The sequence below is a fragment of the Aquila chrysaetos genome, chromosome 23, assembly GCF_900496995.4.
Source record: "Aquila chrysaetos chrysaetos chromosome 23, bAquChr1.4, whole genome shotgun sequence".
NCBI lineage: Eukaryota > Metazoa > Chordata > Aves > Accipitriformes > Accipitridae > Aquila > Aquila chrysaetos.
In genome coordinates, this window is record NC_044026.1 from 8,380,735 (window position 1) to 8,398,915 (window position 18,181).

The 18,181-nt window shown below is 36.3% G+C and overlaps 1 protein-coding gene across 5 annotated transcripts in view; it reads right to left on the minus strand.

Annotated features, from left to right (window-relative positions):
- The window catches only part of TMEM131 (transmembrane protein 131), a 101,467-nt gene that overhangs the window by 40,919 nt on the left and 42,367 nt on the right, over positions 1-18,181 (minus strand). For all 5 annotated transcript variants that reach the window (XR_005931187.1, XM_029998909.1, XM_029998908.1 and 2 more), the window contains exons 5-11: positions 10,643-10,766; positions 9,579-9,695; positions 8,678-8,800; positions 8,111-8,191; positions 3,917-4,067; positions 3,724-3,780; positions 2,683-2,744 (exon numbers count right to left, since the gene is read on the minus strand). Coding sequence is in view for 4 of the 5 variants with exons in the window: in XM_029998909.1 (XP_029854769.1) it covers positions 2,683-2,744; positions 3,724-3,780; positions 3,917-4,067; positions 8,111-8,191; positions 8,678-8,800; positions 9,579-9,695; positions 10,643-10,766 (715 nt within the window). In the remaining variant the exon portion in view is untranslated. The remainder of the gene's footprint in view (positions 1-2,682; positions 2,745-3,723; positions 3,781-3,916; positions 4,068-8,110; positions 8,192-8,677; positions 8,801-9,578; positions 9,696-10,642; positions 10,767-18,181) is intronic.

The window sequence follows — 18,181 nt, forward strand, 5'->3', positions numbered from 1 at the left end:
TAATCCTTTAAGGTAACTTTCCCTTGATAACTTTGAGATGCGTGCACTCAAACGTGCAGACTGAAAACATAACACGGAATTAAACTACTTCTCTCAGGTTGGTAAGAGAAAAAAAATCTGCTCTGAAGTATGTGAATTGTGACAGAAGTAAGTAAATACTTTCTCATACAAACACTTCTATTTTCAAACTGATAGAACTCAGCTTCAATATACGTCTGTCCTGAAGTTCCTGGTTCTTTGTGCAGCAAACACGATCAGGAGCTCAAATTTTAAAGTGTGTCTTTGCTTTTAGAAATCAAATGGGCTTAAACTGCCTTAAGGAAACACAAAATTTTCATTCTAGAGACGGGATTAAAAAAAGTGTTCAGCAATCTACATTTACTAGATTTTTGCCAGCATGGCTTAATTGTTGCAGCATGACAACAGTTCATCCAGTCATGAAATAAACATGATACTCCTTAATAACGAAGAAAACCCTACAAAATGTAATGAACAAGTTTTTATAAAGAGTTTTAGAACTCAAAAAACAAAGTCAAGTGACTCACTCTGATTTCCTCAACCAATTCATTGGACCACAGCATGAGTAAGTACTTAAAGGCAGAACAACTACAACTCTGGCAACAGTAATAGCAGTCTCTTGTACACAGATGACCTGAAGATATTTAGTTCCTCCAGCACCCGGCTTAAATATATGCTAAATATAGCCTTGGCCTTTTCTTCTGACATTAAGATGAAATCTGTCACATAGCCCTGTCTCACTGCTTTTAAACCCTCGCTCTAAAGGGTCAGAAATCCATTTTGCAAGCTTCCCTAGAAGTAAGCTACTACCAGGTTCCTTCCAAAAATTCTTTACTCTTGCTTACCACTTTGAAATTCCTTGATTGGCACAGCAGCAGAAATTCACACAGTGCTTCAAATGCTAGAAAGGTTACAAACTTCACAACAAAGCCGTGCCTTAATAAGAATAATAATTGACTTGATGTGCCATATGTGACACATTGAAAAATACATATCTGGACCTATGTGGTCACTTTATCATTGCAAAAGTGAGTCCTAAAAGCTTTAAGACCACTAAATTTACCGCTTTGATATACTGTAAAAGAATAATTCATCTGGAAAAGTTCTGTCATAACATGTATAATGGTTATTGAATGATAGCCTTCCATTAGACTGGAGTCTATGGTCTATAGTCTACGGTCCAATTACCATAGCTCAAAAAAAAATGGGTAGGGTTTTTTTAATGGAGGACTATGAATTAGGTACTACATTATCAGATATTAGAAGTGATACTGATGGTTTCAATATATGGTTATTTGCATTGTACTCACGAAGTATATTACACACTTGAAAAACAAAACAAAACACAAAACTGTCCCTATGCCAAAAACCTGGCAAATCTACAAAGATGGACATAAGACAGCAGACATAACTGGAAAAATAATTCAATAAGTTTACCAACCCTTTGATTGTAAAAATCATATACAGGTCTTTTTTTAAATAAAAACCCTCCATGGAAGCTGGTTTATAGTTTACAAGGCCACAAGAGACCTTATAGGATCATCTGACCTCATTAATGCAATAAACATTAGAACTTAGATGAATTAAATTCTATTTGCACTATACTGCAAGTTTCTCTCAACTTGAAAATTATTACCGAAGAACAACTTAGCAAGCATTGCAATGGACTATTATCACAGTGGAAAGTTATCCTCATTACTAAACATGTGTACTGTTTCTAGTTTAAATTCATCTAGCTTGTTTCCAGTATCATATTTTAAGTTTTTGTTAGACTTCTACTATTAAAATACTATTCCCTACAGTTACAGCTATAAGCTTGAAAAACACAGAAATGCTCTCCAAGAGCTCAGTAAGAAACCTCTGCCAATCCTTCAGTCATTCTTCTGGCTCCTCTGGTTTCTTTTCAACACTTCAACACTTTTTGAAGTGCACTGGGACAAGGTATAGCTAGCTATACAACTAAATCTGGAAAAAAGGAAGACAGGAATGGGAGAAGGAAGAAGTGAGAAAAATAGTGGGCAATGAGAAAAGTTACACAGGAAAAAGGTATGAATGAACAAAGGCGGACTACCAGTCTAGAGCCAAAATTCTGTAATAAAAATAGAAAGTAGAAAATCCAAACCCTAGAATTCTGAAGCTGGCTGCACTTTACATGCAGCTGCAGTGATCTCACTGGAAAGGGCTCTAGAGTGTTTTCAGGCTTTTTTCTTATTTCAAGCTAGAAAGCAGATAACCTCAAGAAAACAAGAGTCATTTTACAGTCTGCTCTTGAAAGCTACTCCACTCATCTTAAAAGATTGTGTTGCGGAACCACTTTATACACTCATGGAGTGCGTGATGAGGACAATGAATCCCACAGACTCTGCATTAATCTCTCGTTCACTGAACAGGAGTTACTGTTCTCAAGTATAAAAGCATCCAGAGGCTCAGATATTGCAGGCACAGCCTATAAATGCTGAAACAGCCTTTCAAAGAAGGCTATGAAGCAAATGAATTTTACCATGCATATAGATTATTTGTCTTACTATTAAGTTACGTCTTCAGTCACACATCACCTAGCTTCTAATTCTGAACACTACAATGGTGAACCTGTGAATGATCAATTTTTATGAGATAAAGTAAATCCAAGTAGAAAGTTTCAAATTGAAAGGAAATAAAACTTACTGTAATTGGCACATCTTTTGTTCCTGAATTTAATAAATGCAGATTTAAAATTTTTGGCAGATCTGTTAAAGAACAAAAAACACACCTGGCTATTAGGCTATTTTAACATAAGAACCTTATACAAAGTTATCTGCACTAGCTGGTTTCTCATATAAATCCACTGTTGTTCAGTGTTAAAAAGTTAGACTAACATGACAGTACAGCCAGTCAAAATAGCTTGTCCCAAGAATCTGACACACTTAACTACGTTTTTGTGTATTAGTAGGTATTACATGCTTCAGCTAACCACTCGTATTTCTAACACATTAAGAAATGAACAGGCTAAAAATACTACAATGAATGATTTTGCCAGATGCACCAATATTCAGCAGAAACTAATCTTATTTAAAAATCTTTATATGTTAAGTTAAGTTGCAAGGAAAAGTATTTCAGAAGCTACCTTTTTTTAGTTGAAAGATGATATATACTGTTTTTCTTTAGTAACAAGTCCCTTTTATAGTTTCAAAAGATACCTTCAGTTTTACTGCTTTCTGCCATATATATATATATATATTTTTCATTTCACTAAACAGTATTAATTTAAAATGTAAAGTGTTAGGCACAAATATGTAAGTGGCACTTAAAAAAAAAAATCTTATCATAAGTAACAGATTTGATTAAGTTTTCACACTTTTACTATTCCCTGTGTCTGAAAATTATTAAAACTTATGCAGATGTAAAGCAATCTTTCAAAACAAGTTCACAAATTAAGTAAACTGATAGTGGTTTTCAGACTAAGCCACGTGCAACTGTGTAAGACTAATTTTATTACTAGACTTACAACTGGATGTGCAAACTATTGTTTGCTTGTACACACCTCAAGTATACTTTCAGGTGAATACATTTGTGCATTGTTATAACACATTGTAATTCTGCTTTTGAAACTCTGGCTTTTAAAAAGCATCATTCCACAAGCAACCCTGAATAGTACAAAGATAACTGGGCTTTCCTCTCCCCACCCTAATCCTTATAAATACTTTTGAGACCTGAAGTATAGTTTACCTTGCGTTCGTAATGTACCAAAATCTAGCATTTCTGTTGATGAATAGATTCCTGGTGCTTTAAGAAAAAAAAAAAAAAAAAGAAAAGTTACCATTTTCTTATTATACTAAGAGTTATTTAAGCTGAATAACCTAAAAACAGACAAACAAAAAAACCCCCAAACCAACAAAAAACCAACCACTTTTCTACAAACCTGTTGTAACTTCTACTTCAACAGGGAGAATGATAAATTCTGTGTTGTCTGAGGCATTTGTTTTTATTCTAATGAAGGCCGTATGATTATCTGCTTCTCTTGAAGAAAAGCTGGCTCTCATCACTCCTTTTGTTTCATAGGGAGGTATTTCCTGATAAATAATCAAAGCGCATCTATGAGAGTGCAATAATTACAAAAAAAGCTGCCACACCAAAAAATTACAATAGGAGCATTGAGTATGACTGTAGTAAGAGAAAAAGCTGCAATAGCAGTAAGAGATAGGCTGCATGTTACTAAAATTACCATTAAATTTAGTAAGGGTAGCTGTAATCATCTAATATGACACTGATTAAAAATAGGTATACGCAAGAGGACTTATGTTCCATTTCATTAACTTTCATCTATTAAAATTGTGGTAAAAAGACAGTAGACTAAATTGACAGCATCTACCAATAAACAAAATCTATTCATAAAAATGTTATTGAGTGCAGTAACATCAAACATTGGTTTTGCATATTCTAATTGTTTTTTCTCCAAAGCAGACACAAGGCATACAGTTTCAGTGCTAAACACAAACTGAAACAGTGGAGAACTGCAAGAAGCCAGAAGCTTGTGGAGCTTCAGGTTTATTAGTCACCAAGCAATTTACAGCAAAAAGTCAAAATGCGTTTTAGTTTCTGTACCAAGCCTATTCCATCAGTTCCAATCCGCATTCAGGGTTTGAAAGAGAACTCCTTCTGTATTTGCTGTACACAGCTGCAGCACAAGACTAGCTTCAGAACCATAGTTGAATTACTAACACTGCATATTCTTCCCCATCACATTACGGAAGGGCTGGGGAACTGGGTTTTTCTTCTTTTTTTAAAAGTAGAAGATGAAAACCTTGATTTGAAATTTGGAGCTTCCTCCACTTTAAATGCAAATGAATATGGCACAAAGCAGGAATTTTTGATGAGTAGTCCTTGCATCAGCTGATGTCTTTTCAGTTGACAGCTTCTGTCTTTTGTGTTTTTGATGAAGGAAACTGGACAGGATGTAATCCATATAGGTGCTGATTGTCTCATACATCTCTTCTGTGTGTTCTGTAGTACAAACTCATGCCAATCCATTCTGGACGTCAAGCCGGCACGTCCACGGCACAATGACTGTAGATGTATTTTTTGAAAACTGCTGAATATCAAAGTAACTAGTTTCAACTGGTACTACTTGGTGAGTCCCTAAATGAAGAACATTTCAAGTTCTGTTTTCGCACTTATTCACAGACCTAACATAATGTAGCCGTTCATTAATGTTTCAAAGGATGTGATTTGACTCTTCCATATTTGTAACCAGGGATCCAATGTTTGTCAGATCCCTGAAGTAACTTTGAATAGTGACTACAAAAATACTCCTGCATATGCAGACTGCTTCATCCATAACCCAAACAACATTTGGCATCTAAACAATTTTAGACAATTATGTACATCCATATGTCAAAGTATCATCCCATATTTCAAATAATTTCTTCTACTTTGCAGCTTTTTTTAACGGCAGTGCAGTTCTTGACATAGCCAATACAACGATATAACTGGGTGTTTCCTCCTACTGGTTTAATTTTTTCTAATTGCCTTATTGTTTTGAAATAGCAATGGTTGATATGAAAAACAAGAGGATTAGTGCTGACTAGCATTAACCTGACTGCCTTTCCATGCAATGCACTGGAAGCTTTCACATGCCTGTCATCATTGCTTTAACTGGCAACCTGGCCTAGAGAAGCTGAAGAGCTACATGCTCTGAAAAGCTACACGCTCAAAAAACAGAACTAGAAATAAACCAGATATTTAAAAATATTCTATTCTTTTGTTTGTGGCTCTAACACGTTTGTACTAATACAATACATACCTACATACAATACATACGTATGTATGTACATAAAATACATACCTACTAATGGCTAGAGAATTCAACATTCCCCTTGAGTTCTTTTGACAACAAGGAAGGCGCTATCTCTAGAAGCACTGCCATTTGACTAAAATGGTGTCAAAACATTAGGACATTCATTTTTAAAAAAACTATTTCAATGTTTACATCTAACCCTCAGCATTTTTTAAAATGCTTGTGAACTGCATTCATACTCACTTGTTTGCAACTTTTGTATCTAAAACTAAAATACTGCCATTCTCATGGACTTTCTCCAGAAAAGCCAGGAATTAAGTTTTGTGATCATCCTTCTTAGCTCACTTGAAAATATCCTGGCTTTAATCATTACAACAGATGTAACCATCAGTGACTGTAAAGATACACTTGAGCAAGAGACAAGTTTTGGAGCCAAATGACTTTAAAGTCTATCCTAGACAAAAAACAGTCATCAAAAAAAGGACTAATTCTAATTAAAGAGGAAAACAGGTTTTGTATCTAGTTGGACATTACCAAGTGTGATATACAGCACAGAGCCAATACTGTAGCTTCAGGATGCTTCTAAAATTTATTTCACTTAAAGATATCAGTATCTGTTACTTCAGAACTACATTAAGTGAAGAACACAACAAAACAGATTTAATGGGCCAGACTGTGAGTCCATCCAACCCACTACCCTGTCTCCAGCAGCAGACATGAAGAGTGAAGAGTAACTGCAGGCCATGCATGTAGGAATATTTTCCAGAACAGTTTCCAGCCACTCTTGACTCATGATCTAGGGATTTATTGCAGCTAGACACACTGCTGTATTATTTAGTAGTTCTTAATAGATTCTTCTTCCTTAAGTTCATTCAGCTGCTTTTTCAACCCACATAGGCATTCATAGTGATTTGCAGGAATGACTTTCTCAGTTTAAAAAAAAAAAAACAAAACAAACAAACAAACAAAAAATTTCCGTTTATTTTTCCTGTGGGTTAGATCCAGCTCACACGCCATCAAGAGGACTACATTGCCCTGAATGCTTATGCAGGTGTAATTCATTCTACTGGTGTGAAATGTGTTAATCTGATTCGTGTCAATATAAACAATGCCAGGGCCACATAATAAAATGTGACCCTCACTGTATATGTAATCTTTAACCATTTTGTCAGTCCTCATATAACCGCAGGCCAGGAGGAAACAGATGATATGTATATAGTTCTTTTTTGCCAGCCCAAAACCGGTTTTGCTGTTAACTGCGCAGTGTTAAACAAGAGATCCTAGGGGAGAACTGAGGCACTTATCATAGTTTTAAGGGAGGTTACGAACGGGGTGATCTTTAGCACGTATGAATAGAGGGTGTATTGAAGTGGCAGTGTGTAAGCAATTTGTTATATGCATTTGTTGGGGGGGGGAGGTGTCTGTTGCGAACTTGCTTGGGTTTTGGTGGGCACAGCTGGTGCTGTGCAGGGTGTCGCCTGTTGCACAGGATGTCTGCTGTCATGCCCGAGCAGTGAGGAGCTGGGTCGGAGATGCATTGTATAGAAGACCCCTCAGCCAATGAGGAGAGTTTGAGAAGTTTCTAGGAGAACTGAAGACCCCTCAGCCAATGAGGAGAGTTTGAGAAGTTTCTAGGAGAACTGAAGACCCCTCAGCCAATGAGGAGAGTTTGAGAAGTTTCTAGGAGAACTGAAGACCCCTCAGCCAATGAGGAGAGTTCAAGAAGTTTCTAGGAGAACTGAAGACCCCTCAGCCAATGAGGAGAGTTCAAGAAGTTTCTAGGAGAACTGAAGACCCCTCAGCCAATGAGGAGAGTTTGAGAAGTTTCTAGGAGAACTACTGCACCTGCACAACCAGGAGGTGGAGAGTCTTTTGGAAGGACAGGTCTAGTATGAATATGTAACTAATGTTAGACTATAAAAGAAGCTGGGTTGTTTTTCACAGTGTGCGTCTTGGTAGAGCAGAGACTCCTGACGCACCGAGCGCTGTTTGCTTGCCTTTATTCATTTAATAAATTATAAACTTTGATTGGAATCCTGTTTGAGACTAAATTCATTTATCACACTGGGAATCATCTTATTCCTCTCATTTCAAAAAAGCACAGCTCAATACAGGTGGCTTCTTTTAAATAAACCTTTCCTTCAATTCCTATTACCATACAATTAACAGACCCTGTTATGATTTCAATTTTTATGGGGTATTTATAATGATTAGATAACAAGAAGAAGAGTTGGTAAAAAAAACCCCAAACCTAAAATCATATCAGAATAAAACCTCCCCAAACAAGTACAATGAATGCTGCAAGACATGACTACTCACCCAGAGTTTCCTTGTACCTCCTTGCTGACCTGTTGGAAGCTCTAAATGGAGATCACCTCCACTGGAATACATTTCTACCACCTGAGGTGGGTAATGGGAAAATGTTAGCACTCAACTTTAAAGGGATCCTGTTTTAGTTATCAGGTATTATAATTACATACTAGTGTATACCATAAAGACACCTTATGCTGTGCAAAACAAGCAGAAGGAAACTAGAAGGCATGCCTGAATTAAAACCACAAGATCTATTTTACTTTGTTTACTTCAGTATTTTTCTTAATTACCAGTGAAGTTTAATTCTTTATTTTGCAGTAATTATGACCATTTAAAAAATGGAAATTTCACAGTAAAACCTCAGTTTAGCAAATTAAGATATCTGTGAGCATAAGCTACAATTTTTAGAACAACTGATTTGCATTTAAACAGAAAAACATTTATATAATATGAAAGACTTGGTCTCAAATAGCTTTACAGTTCAAACAGAATTTTAAGTACCAATATAAAAAAAAAAATCAGTTTAATATCATAAATATAAATGAGCATTTAATGGTTTTCTCTTAGGCTTACCTGCAAAGGTTCACTGTGAGGGTTATGTATATTTATTATAGGAGAAAAACTGCTATTTACAGGAACTCGTGCCCCAATAAATGGGCGCAGTCGGTAGGGGTTCGGTACTCCAATGCCAAACACCTAGTTCAGAAAAAGAAAAACAAGCTTAAGTAGCTGTATGTAATTGTTGCAGAGCCTAACATGTGTGCCAATTTTAGTAATCTACCAAGTACTCTCTTCGATTAATTTTATGTATACTTCTAACTGACCATGTAAAACCAGTATCGTGCTAAAGCACTGAAATAAACTGGTTTAGCGTGCCACTAAAGGGTATTTCTCAGACCTACTACTTACACTGACATATTTAGAACACAAGAAGGCAAAATAACATCTTTTTTTCTGATACTCTGAAACACTAGATACCAGCTAAAGGTTACAAAGATGTGAAATATCCTTCAATCATACCATTATGGAACAGACTATCCATATGGGAAGTGTTTTTGTTGTTCTCAAACTATTACCATGGTAAGAGTCATATTCTTTCAACAAAAGGATTTCTCTCACTTTTCAGACTCTCTCTTCTGTCTGGTTTATCTTTCTGAATCTCAGATGAGTACAGAGCTAAAGAATGAGATAGATCGCTGCAATGAGCCACTAAAATAACAAAAAAGTTGTTGGGAGAATTTTAAACCCTATGTAATTTCATCAGTCTGGCTTACAGTACTGCCCTACAGATATTTACAATGGTATACCTCTGTGTTACAACAAGCAGCAGGAATGGAAACTTCTTCAGCTGGGCTCATAAAAACCCCCACCACTATTGTGCAAATATCCTTGGATTGTTAAGCATGCCATAATAGATACTGCTCTGGTCGATTCACACTTCACAACTTTTTCTGAAAGAGTGTAATTCTCTTACCTGATAAGTAAATACCCCATGATTAGAAGTGTTAATAAATAAAGTGTTCTCTACATTTCCCACTACTCTTGCGAGGAAAACTACATCAAAGGACGTATTCCCTCCTGGAAGAATTTTCTGGAAAAAAAAAAGCAAGCAAGCAGAGGAATAAGCAAAACTGTTTATTGAAGACATTCCATTCTGCAGATGAACAATAGCTTTTGTGCTACAGAAGATCTCCGTGTGTTCTTTATGGAAAACTGAAGTTAGAAAGTCTACTGTGGATTTAGAAAAAAATAACAGAAGTTTTAGACAAATTAAAATGTGTAACAAAATAATAAAAATACCAATACTTTACAACCATTATCTAGTGCAGGATCATATTTAATTTAATTTTTTATGTTGAATTCTGAAGAGTTCAGCTTATCACAGAAATATTTTGGACTGGCAGTTTACAGAACATTGGAGAAAGGCAATTCCTACATGACTTCCATAAGTGAGAAAGGTTGCTTATAGACAGGTTTTCTGAAGTTTTTAGTGTTTGCATGGTCCCTGTTAAACCACAAGCCCTGCAGACAAAACTGAAACTAGAGGACTGTATCTGACAGCAATGTGGTTAAGAGTTAACCCTGCTGACACCATGCTTTTTAACTTGCAAGTTCCTGTAAACATAATTGCAGTGGTCATAAGTGCATTAGAGTGACTGCTTCACACTAACACAATTTTCCAAAAAACTGTAAGAACAGCTTGTTCCTGTATGTGCTTTAAGGCAATGTACACTCGGTCACTTCAGCAACAATGGAGATGTGCTGTTAAACTGTCAGTTACAGTACACACTACCAACATAGTCAGAACTCCTATGCAGTATTTCACTCCTCTTCTAATAGGGTTTGTGAGTGTTTCTGTGCTCAGTTCAAATTTGCTTGGTAACTGATGTGAGAATCAAGAACTGCAGTATCTTAATACTTTTAGGTACATAATTATTGCAGTAAGTAGCTCATTTAAAGAGGGGAGGGAAATCAAGCTCCCATTTGGGGTGGGAAGGGGGAAGGAAAAACTAATTTTGAGAAAGCAGAATAACTTACCCTATTTTGAAAAAATGATGCATGAAAATGTGATGTTGTAGCAGATATTGATACTAACGTAATTGTTTCTTCTGAGCTAGGGTTATGTAGGTAAACTTTTTCCATTTTTGGCATTCCAACTGGCCTGTCGAAACAGACAGAGAATATTTTTAAAGTGTTAGAATTCTAGAAAATAGAGCATTGGGCTTTGTCCCATTAAACTAGATAGGAACCTAACAGTGATAAACACTGACAACAGAACTTTGCATTAAATGTTTTTTCAAGTAACATACGTAAATTCTACCTTGAAGAATTACTTAGTTAATATCTTTTCCATTTTTTTATTGATTACTTTTCCTGAAGGCTTACCTAACATTGTTATCATCCTCTAAGATGACACCTACCCAAAATGAAATTCTATTTTTCAGGTTTTTACTTCAGAGTCAGAAGAGGCAAACTTTTCTATTCCTGTCCTAGAACTCTAAATAATTATCTTAAGTTGCACACAGCAACTTAAAATAAACAGAACACACTCTAGACAAAAGTCTAAGCACGATTTTTTTCCTGATAGACTGTAAGTAGTCTTACCCAGAACCCAGAATTTTTCTGGTATTATATTTTATAATATGCTCTACAGAATTAAGTACACAGACATGTGCAGCAACAACTATTTTATTTGTATATTGCATTTGAATTCATACCTTAAGGAACAAAAAATAGGAAATGCTTGAGATAAATTCTAGAATTTACAAGTCTAAAACACGGAAGTCAAACAGTTAAACAACAGCACACTTTTTCAGTAACAAGACATGCTAACAATTTATTCCACACAAGCTTTAGGCTTGTTCCTTTTTGCTTACAACAGCTGACGTGACAATAAATGTTTCGGTTTCACCAATTATTTTTCAGACTTTGGTATCTCTTCAGAATTTTTTTCATGCCTTTTATCACATATATGTTAAGCATCAGCACCAAAGCACTAATAAAGCATGTAGATTACAGTTTGCTCCAAATTAAGTTTTGGAATTCAAAATAGTTAAGAGTTAACTTTCAGGCTACATGTATCCATGTAGCGCTCCCTCCAATGTCACCTGCTCCAAACATTGCAAGGACTGCGAAACTATTGCCAAGAATTACTATCTGTAGTACCTGAAGTGATGATGACCAGTAACAGGCAGTTGTTCTGCCATCCTCAGTTAACTTTAACAGGCCAAATTAATATGCACTATTGTAGTTGCACAGGTTTTCAACTTGGAGGGGGGCATGTCTGAATAGATAGAGCAACATAAGTTTGCTGTAAATTAAAGGTTGCATTGAATGGAGGATTTATTATTAAAATTTATTTATTATTAAAACCACAGTTTACAAAGTGATTGTGGTAACAGACAGAATCTCCTAGTTATGAAACATGGGCTAAACAGATAGATGCTAAAGACCATGATATTAATTCAAAGACACAATTATTAACCTTCAATAAACTGCATCATCACTAACAGTAGAATATATTTGCACTCTACTGCTGTAAATCTCTTTGCTTTGCTTGCTGAGTCCTCCTAATTCCATGTCTCCCTCAAACACTTGATCCTTCTTTCACTGTCAAAAAAAAAAAAAAAAAAAAAAAAAAAAAAATCTCATTTTGACTTCTCTAACTTAAGTAGTAATGAAGGCGACAATTTATCTCCCCACCTTTTAAAACCCATACAAAACCTAACATCCGGGTTAAACCATAACATAAAAGTATTCTTATCTGTTGCCAGTATACGTGGGGATATTAGAAAGGGAAATGGTTTATCACCTGTGATGTTTTGCATTAACTGCTGTAACTGCTACACTGTTGATCAATGGAATCAAACAGTAAACCTATACACCTGTTCTCCATTTGCTAGGGAAAAGCTTATCAGACCAGAGGAATTTAAATGAGAGCCAGCCCTCCAAAGTTCCCCATCTCTACCCCACACCCAGCAAAAAAACAAAACAAAACCCAAAAAAACCCCAAACAAAAACACCACCCACAAAAACACAACTGAGAAAGGCATATCTACTGATATGGAGTTACCCAGCACTCCCTGAATTCTGAACCCACTGCTTCAAACACACCTTCACTGACATCAGTACAGATGGGCTTGAGTATTTTATCTGCTTGGTAACTGTGAAAGGCATAAGCAAGCTTTTATAACAGTAAGCAATTTCGCAGTGAATTCGTTGTTTAGAGAAAGTGGTCATGCCTTAAACAAATACTCTGATTCTACCAACACCAAAAAAAAAAAAAAAAAAAAAAAAAAAAAAATAGTCCATCTCGTCTAACATTGAAGAAAGCTCTTTCAGTCTCTCCTGAGGATCAGCTGTCTGTTCCCTAGTTCTCACTGCAATTTCTCATTCTCCTCAGTGGAAGACGTGCTCCCAGCACCTTGTTGCAACTGTTTTGCTTGCCACAGTGCGGTTTCTGGATACTTCTTCTCCCCAGATCAGGTTCAGTAGCTCCCCAAGAAGGGGAAAATATACTCCTCCTCTATTACAATGCACTCTTCATAAGAGGAGCTTAGGAGCTGAAAACAAGAATCAAGCAGAACAGTTCGCACCAACCACAACAGCAGGAAGCAAGAGAAGATGAGGTAGATTTTAAGCACTGTATTACATGTGAGCAAACGACATGAGTAGCTTATCACCTGCAGTCTCTACAGCCAGCCAGCTGTGTACTGAAAACCTAAGATCAGAGTTGACTTAAGTGATACTTTTATGATGCATAATGTGTAAACCACCACAAAGCCAAGAAAACTGTGTTGAATGAACCGGCAATACTGAAGTGCCAGCCTGTTCCCGTCAGAAAAGTAGTTTGGAAGTAAAACTCATTATCCCAGGAAAAGTTTCAAATATTAACGATATTTTAAGACTTTCACGCTTTTCCAGCTCTGAAAAGAAGGGAATATAAGACACTATATTTGAAAGGCTAAAGCTTATAAAAAACAACTAGTAGGGAAGCAGCCATGACAGACATCACAGTTCACTAACTTCAGATTCCAGGCTAAACCACCACAGTATAATTATAGGTGATAAATGCAGAAGTCACTAAAAAGGAATTCTGTTGCTAGGACTATGGTTTATTTTACTATTTTGTTGACCATTCTGATTTTGAAACAATGAGTCCAGTATTATGTTTTGCTCAGACACAGCTTTCCCTGTATTTTTTAAGCTTGATGTTAGCCAAATCTACAGAAATAGGACAAACCTCACTTGTTTTTTCTGCTATCAGACATGGTAAAATCCAGGTAAAGCAGTGTGCACCAGACACCTTTAATGAACTTACATCCCAAGCAATATTCACATAAGGGATGTTCTCCAGGCTGCAGATTATCAAGCCGAAATGACCTGAACAAGTATAGTGTTACCTGGTATCAAATTTTACAGCAGAACCTCCTGGAGCCGTCACAGCTAGCATTTTTCAATGCAAGAAGCTGGTGCAGACATACACCTTCAGGCAAACATGAACTGTCAAAGCACTTAAGATTTTGCTCCTGATCTGTTGCCCCTGCATAACGCTAGGTCCACCTACACTGATAAAAACCAGATACCACAACCTAGATGCAAAGATGATAATTAACAAGAGTGAGGTGCCTGTTCAAATGGGTAAAGACAACTGTGTTCACGTTCTTTACTGCTGCAACTCAACTCTTTCCAAAGTCTGAGTTAGTATCTGCAGTGTATTGTAAGCATGTCCTTGTAATGGAATTCATTCCTGCTCTAGGGATCAAGAGGTGGATTATTTTAAAAAAGGAAACCACCTCCTGCAAAAAGTTGGGGAGATGAGTCCTTGATTCATTGGCTCAAAACTTGCAAAAATATCTAGCTACTCACTGGGAAGCAAATATGGATTGAGAAAATGCCTTTTAAAAGAGCAATTACATTTATTCTTACCACATATGCTTTAGACACCTCTGTAAAGTGCTCACTTGATTTATGAAAACTGATACAAATCTATTACTGAAAAGCAAAGGATATAAATTCAGCAGATACATTCTTCCTCTTCTGTCTCCTATTGTTTCTAATGAGACTGAAGAGAGAACTGAAGTCAACCAACAGCTTCCCACTTACACTTTGGAATGCTGGGAATATAGATAAATATACTCAAGATTCAATTCAGGTAAATTCCTCATGAATTTGAGAGTTTAACACGTGTTTTTCCCCAAGTATTTTTTCCTTTTAGCATCTTTGGCAACTGCTGAAACAATTGTAAGACCAGTTGTCACACAGCATATCAAAAGCTTCATGTGGGTTAAATCAGTATCCTGTGTCAGACAGGAGTGAGTAGCAGATGCCTGGAAGGCAGAAGTGTAACAATGTAGAAAGCATACAAAGTCAGGTGTGCAGAAAACTCTCCTAGCCTCTAAATATATGCAGCTTGGGAATTTCCTGAACCAATGCAGATGGTTCTCCAAGTCAGAGGATCAGAGAGAGCAAGCTCCATCAAGAAGAACTTGGGTGTTGACTTGTAATATTTCATTAAAAGTAGCTGGATACGAGTTGGTCTTACAAGGTTACCTCTATAGAGACTGAAAGGAAACGCCTTTTGTACCCCATCCTCTAGAAAATGCTAGTCCCTTACGTGAAGGAAGCCTGCATGATGTACAGACTAGAGAATTAGTGAATACAGCATTCTTCCTGTTTCACATGAAACTGTATGCATCACTGGTTGAGTGACACAGGCAAGTTGCTGCTTTAATTGAAGTCAGAGTAACAGAAGCACGTAAGTCTGAGAATGCAAATGTGTCTCTAACTCGGAAAAGTGAAAGAAAAGAGAAGGCGTTTGGTTTTGTATATGTACTAGCCTATAGACCAATTGTTTCTCAGCTTCCAGATTTCACTGGCTTTCAACAAATCAAGAAAGTTCTTTTATATTACACTTGACAAAAAGTTAGTGTCTATGTAACATACTAAATGGAGCAAACACCCCATTTTATGTTAGGAATCTAAGTTAGATCCCATACAACAAATCACATCTTTTCCAAACAGTTAGCAAAACCCCATATACAAAACACCAGTAGTAGAATCTTATCCAATCATGTCACCAACTGTGATTTGAATGAATCTAAGAAAGTAATAAACTATTATTTGCTTTGGCAGCATTTGCAGTCTAACATGACATGCAACCAAAACCAGAGGTAGATCTGGACTAAATATCAATTTACTGTCAACAGTTGTTACATTTAACAAACTCCAAGGGAAATAAAAATTTCCTTTTGCAACATTTTTTAAAAACACCAACAATCTCAAACTGTCATACTTTAGAAGTGTATCAATTGTACTGTGTAAATATTTGGCTGCACATTATAGGTACCTTATAGGTCCTTTCACCATTTGTAAATATACTTGTTTAAAATGTAAGAAAACTAGAGATTTGGATAAACTCTCCAGTTGCTAAAATTCTCCACTATTTACTGTTAAGAGATTGGAGTTCTTGAAGAAAATAGACCAATTTGCTAAACTTATGCTAACCTTATGTTACTTGAAGTAACATAAGGTCTCAAGACCTGCAAGAAGGTCTCAAATATTTGAACATTACCAAGCAATTGCTTTCAAGGTCAGTGCAAGCTTTCATAGAATATCCTGCCAAATACTAGAGCTCACAAACAAGAAACATGAAAGTGTTACAAAAAACCCCCAAGGAAAACATTTCAAAGGAAATGCAAAGCAAGATTGTTTATCAACAGAAAACCAAAAGACAGATTTTTCAGAATGCTGTCCTACCAATGAGAAAACTTTGACTAGAGAATGGGACCTTGCTCAAATTGAGTGAAGCAAGAACCTCCATTCACCAGAGAAGTATATGTTGATCAAGGATTAAAATATTATTTTTGCTAAAAGTATTTCATACACTACCAATCATTTCTATGAGGCAGGAGTAAGATGTCAGCTTCATCTTTAAAATAATTCCACATTTTAAAATCTTGATGGTAAGCAGCTCTAGCTGATATTGTGTTAGTATCCTAAAATACTCAATACCTGTGCTCCACTACCAAAAGTTACTTCTACCAAAAAATTGTGAAGTACTTACAAACTTTACTTTTGATATAGTCAGAGTTGAATTAACACAGATGAAGGCAATGTATCAAGATCTATGAAGATTCAAGCTGTCCCACAAGGCAGGTGCAAGAACTGAATATAAACTGCCCTGCAAGAGTATTCTTCAGTCTTCTCCCAGATGGGCCACCTGCAAGAGCTCTAATATGAAGACTTGTCTCAAACACAGAAAGCCATATAGGTAATGACTGTTCTGCCAAAATAGCCTCTGAGCAACCAACTCCCAAAGCTACGGATGACGACGCAATGGTTACTGTTTGTATGTTAGAACACCTCAATTATTCCATTCCCATTTAACAACAGGGGAGAGTAACAGATTAAAAGAGATTACAAGGAACAGAACACAGCTAGGAATTAAAGGCAGCTAGTTGTGGAGTTGGTTTTGGGTGGAGGTTTTTCTGCTGCTTTGTTTACTTTAAAGCCCCGAATCTCCAATATCCAACATGTTGCAGAATTTGTGCCAGAGGAAGACTTTTATTGCTTCAGAAACACAAGCAGGAGGCTTTCACATTAAATAACCAAATGAGTATTCCACTTAGTCCAAGCAGTCCCCTGGAGCAGTGATATGGGAGAACCTGCCTCAGTTCCACCCCATTCCCAGAGGTTTAATGTATACAGAGAACATTTGGGATCTCTTCAAGTGAGCTAAGGATTTGCATATCCTAACATACAGCATACATTTACATTTCCTTTGATAAATGTGAGATTACCTGGACTGCCTTCAAAGTGGTAGATTATGGTAGTGCTTATTTTATATTAAAACAGCATTAACACCCCCCCCCCCCAACTGTTATAAAAAAGATGTATAAGGCCACTGTAATCTCGTCCCCAGGTGGAACACAGGAATTGTCTACAGCACCTAGTTATCAACTTAATACTGACTTTAATTTTCTGAGATCCCTAGATAAAATAACTTTTAATAAATATTATTTCTGCTCAAGTTGGCATGTTTTTGAAACATCAGATTAAACCCACACGCTCTTAGCAGACCAAAAACCTCACAGGAAGAATGGGCTAGCTTACAACTGAAATTAGATGTTGCAACTTTCTTAAGCCTAGGAATGATACATGTTGATAACTCAGCATAGACATGAACTTTGAATAAGATTGCTCTGCTAAATGCTACATGCTACCTGTTAACAAAACACAGTTTAGGTACAATACTTATTCAAAAACTAAATATGCATTTTATGCCTTTCCTAAAAACCATTATTACCAAAGAAAGAAAAGCCAGAATTTGAATGTGAAAAACCTATTTTAAAAGGCAAAAAAGCCAAAAGCTTCAATCTGCTTTATTTGACTTCCAAGGTGCTTGGCACCTGCAGTTTGTTCCCACCATAAGGTTGAGTTACTCACCATTTCTCAGAGTTGGTTCACTTTTATTTAAATTCCTAAGTACAGGTTTTAAACTGAACTTTGGGGCTCTATATCTAAATCTTTTCTAAACTGTTTTTGACATCTTATTGAAGTTTAATAAATCAAAAG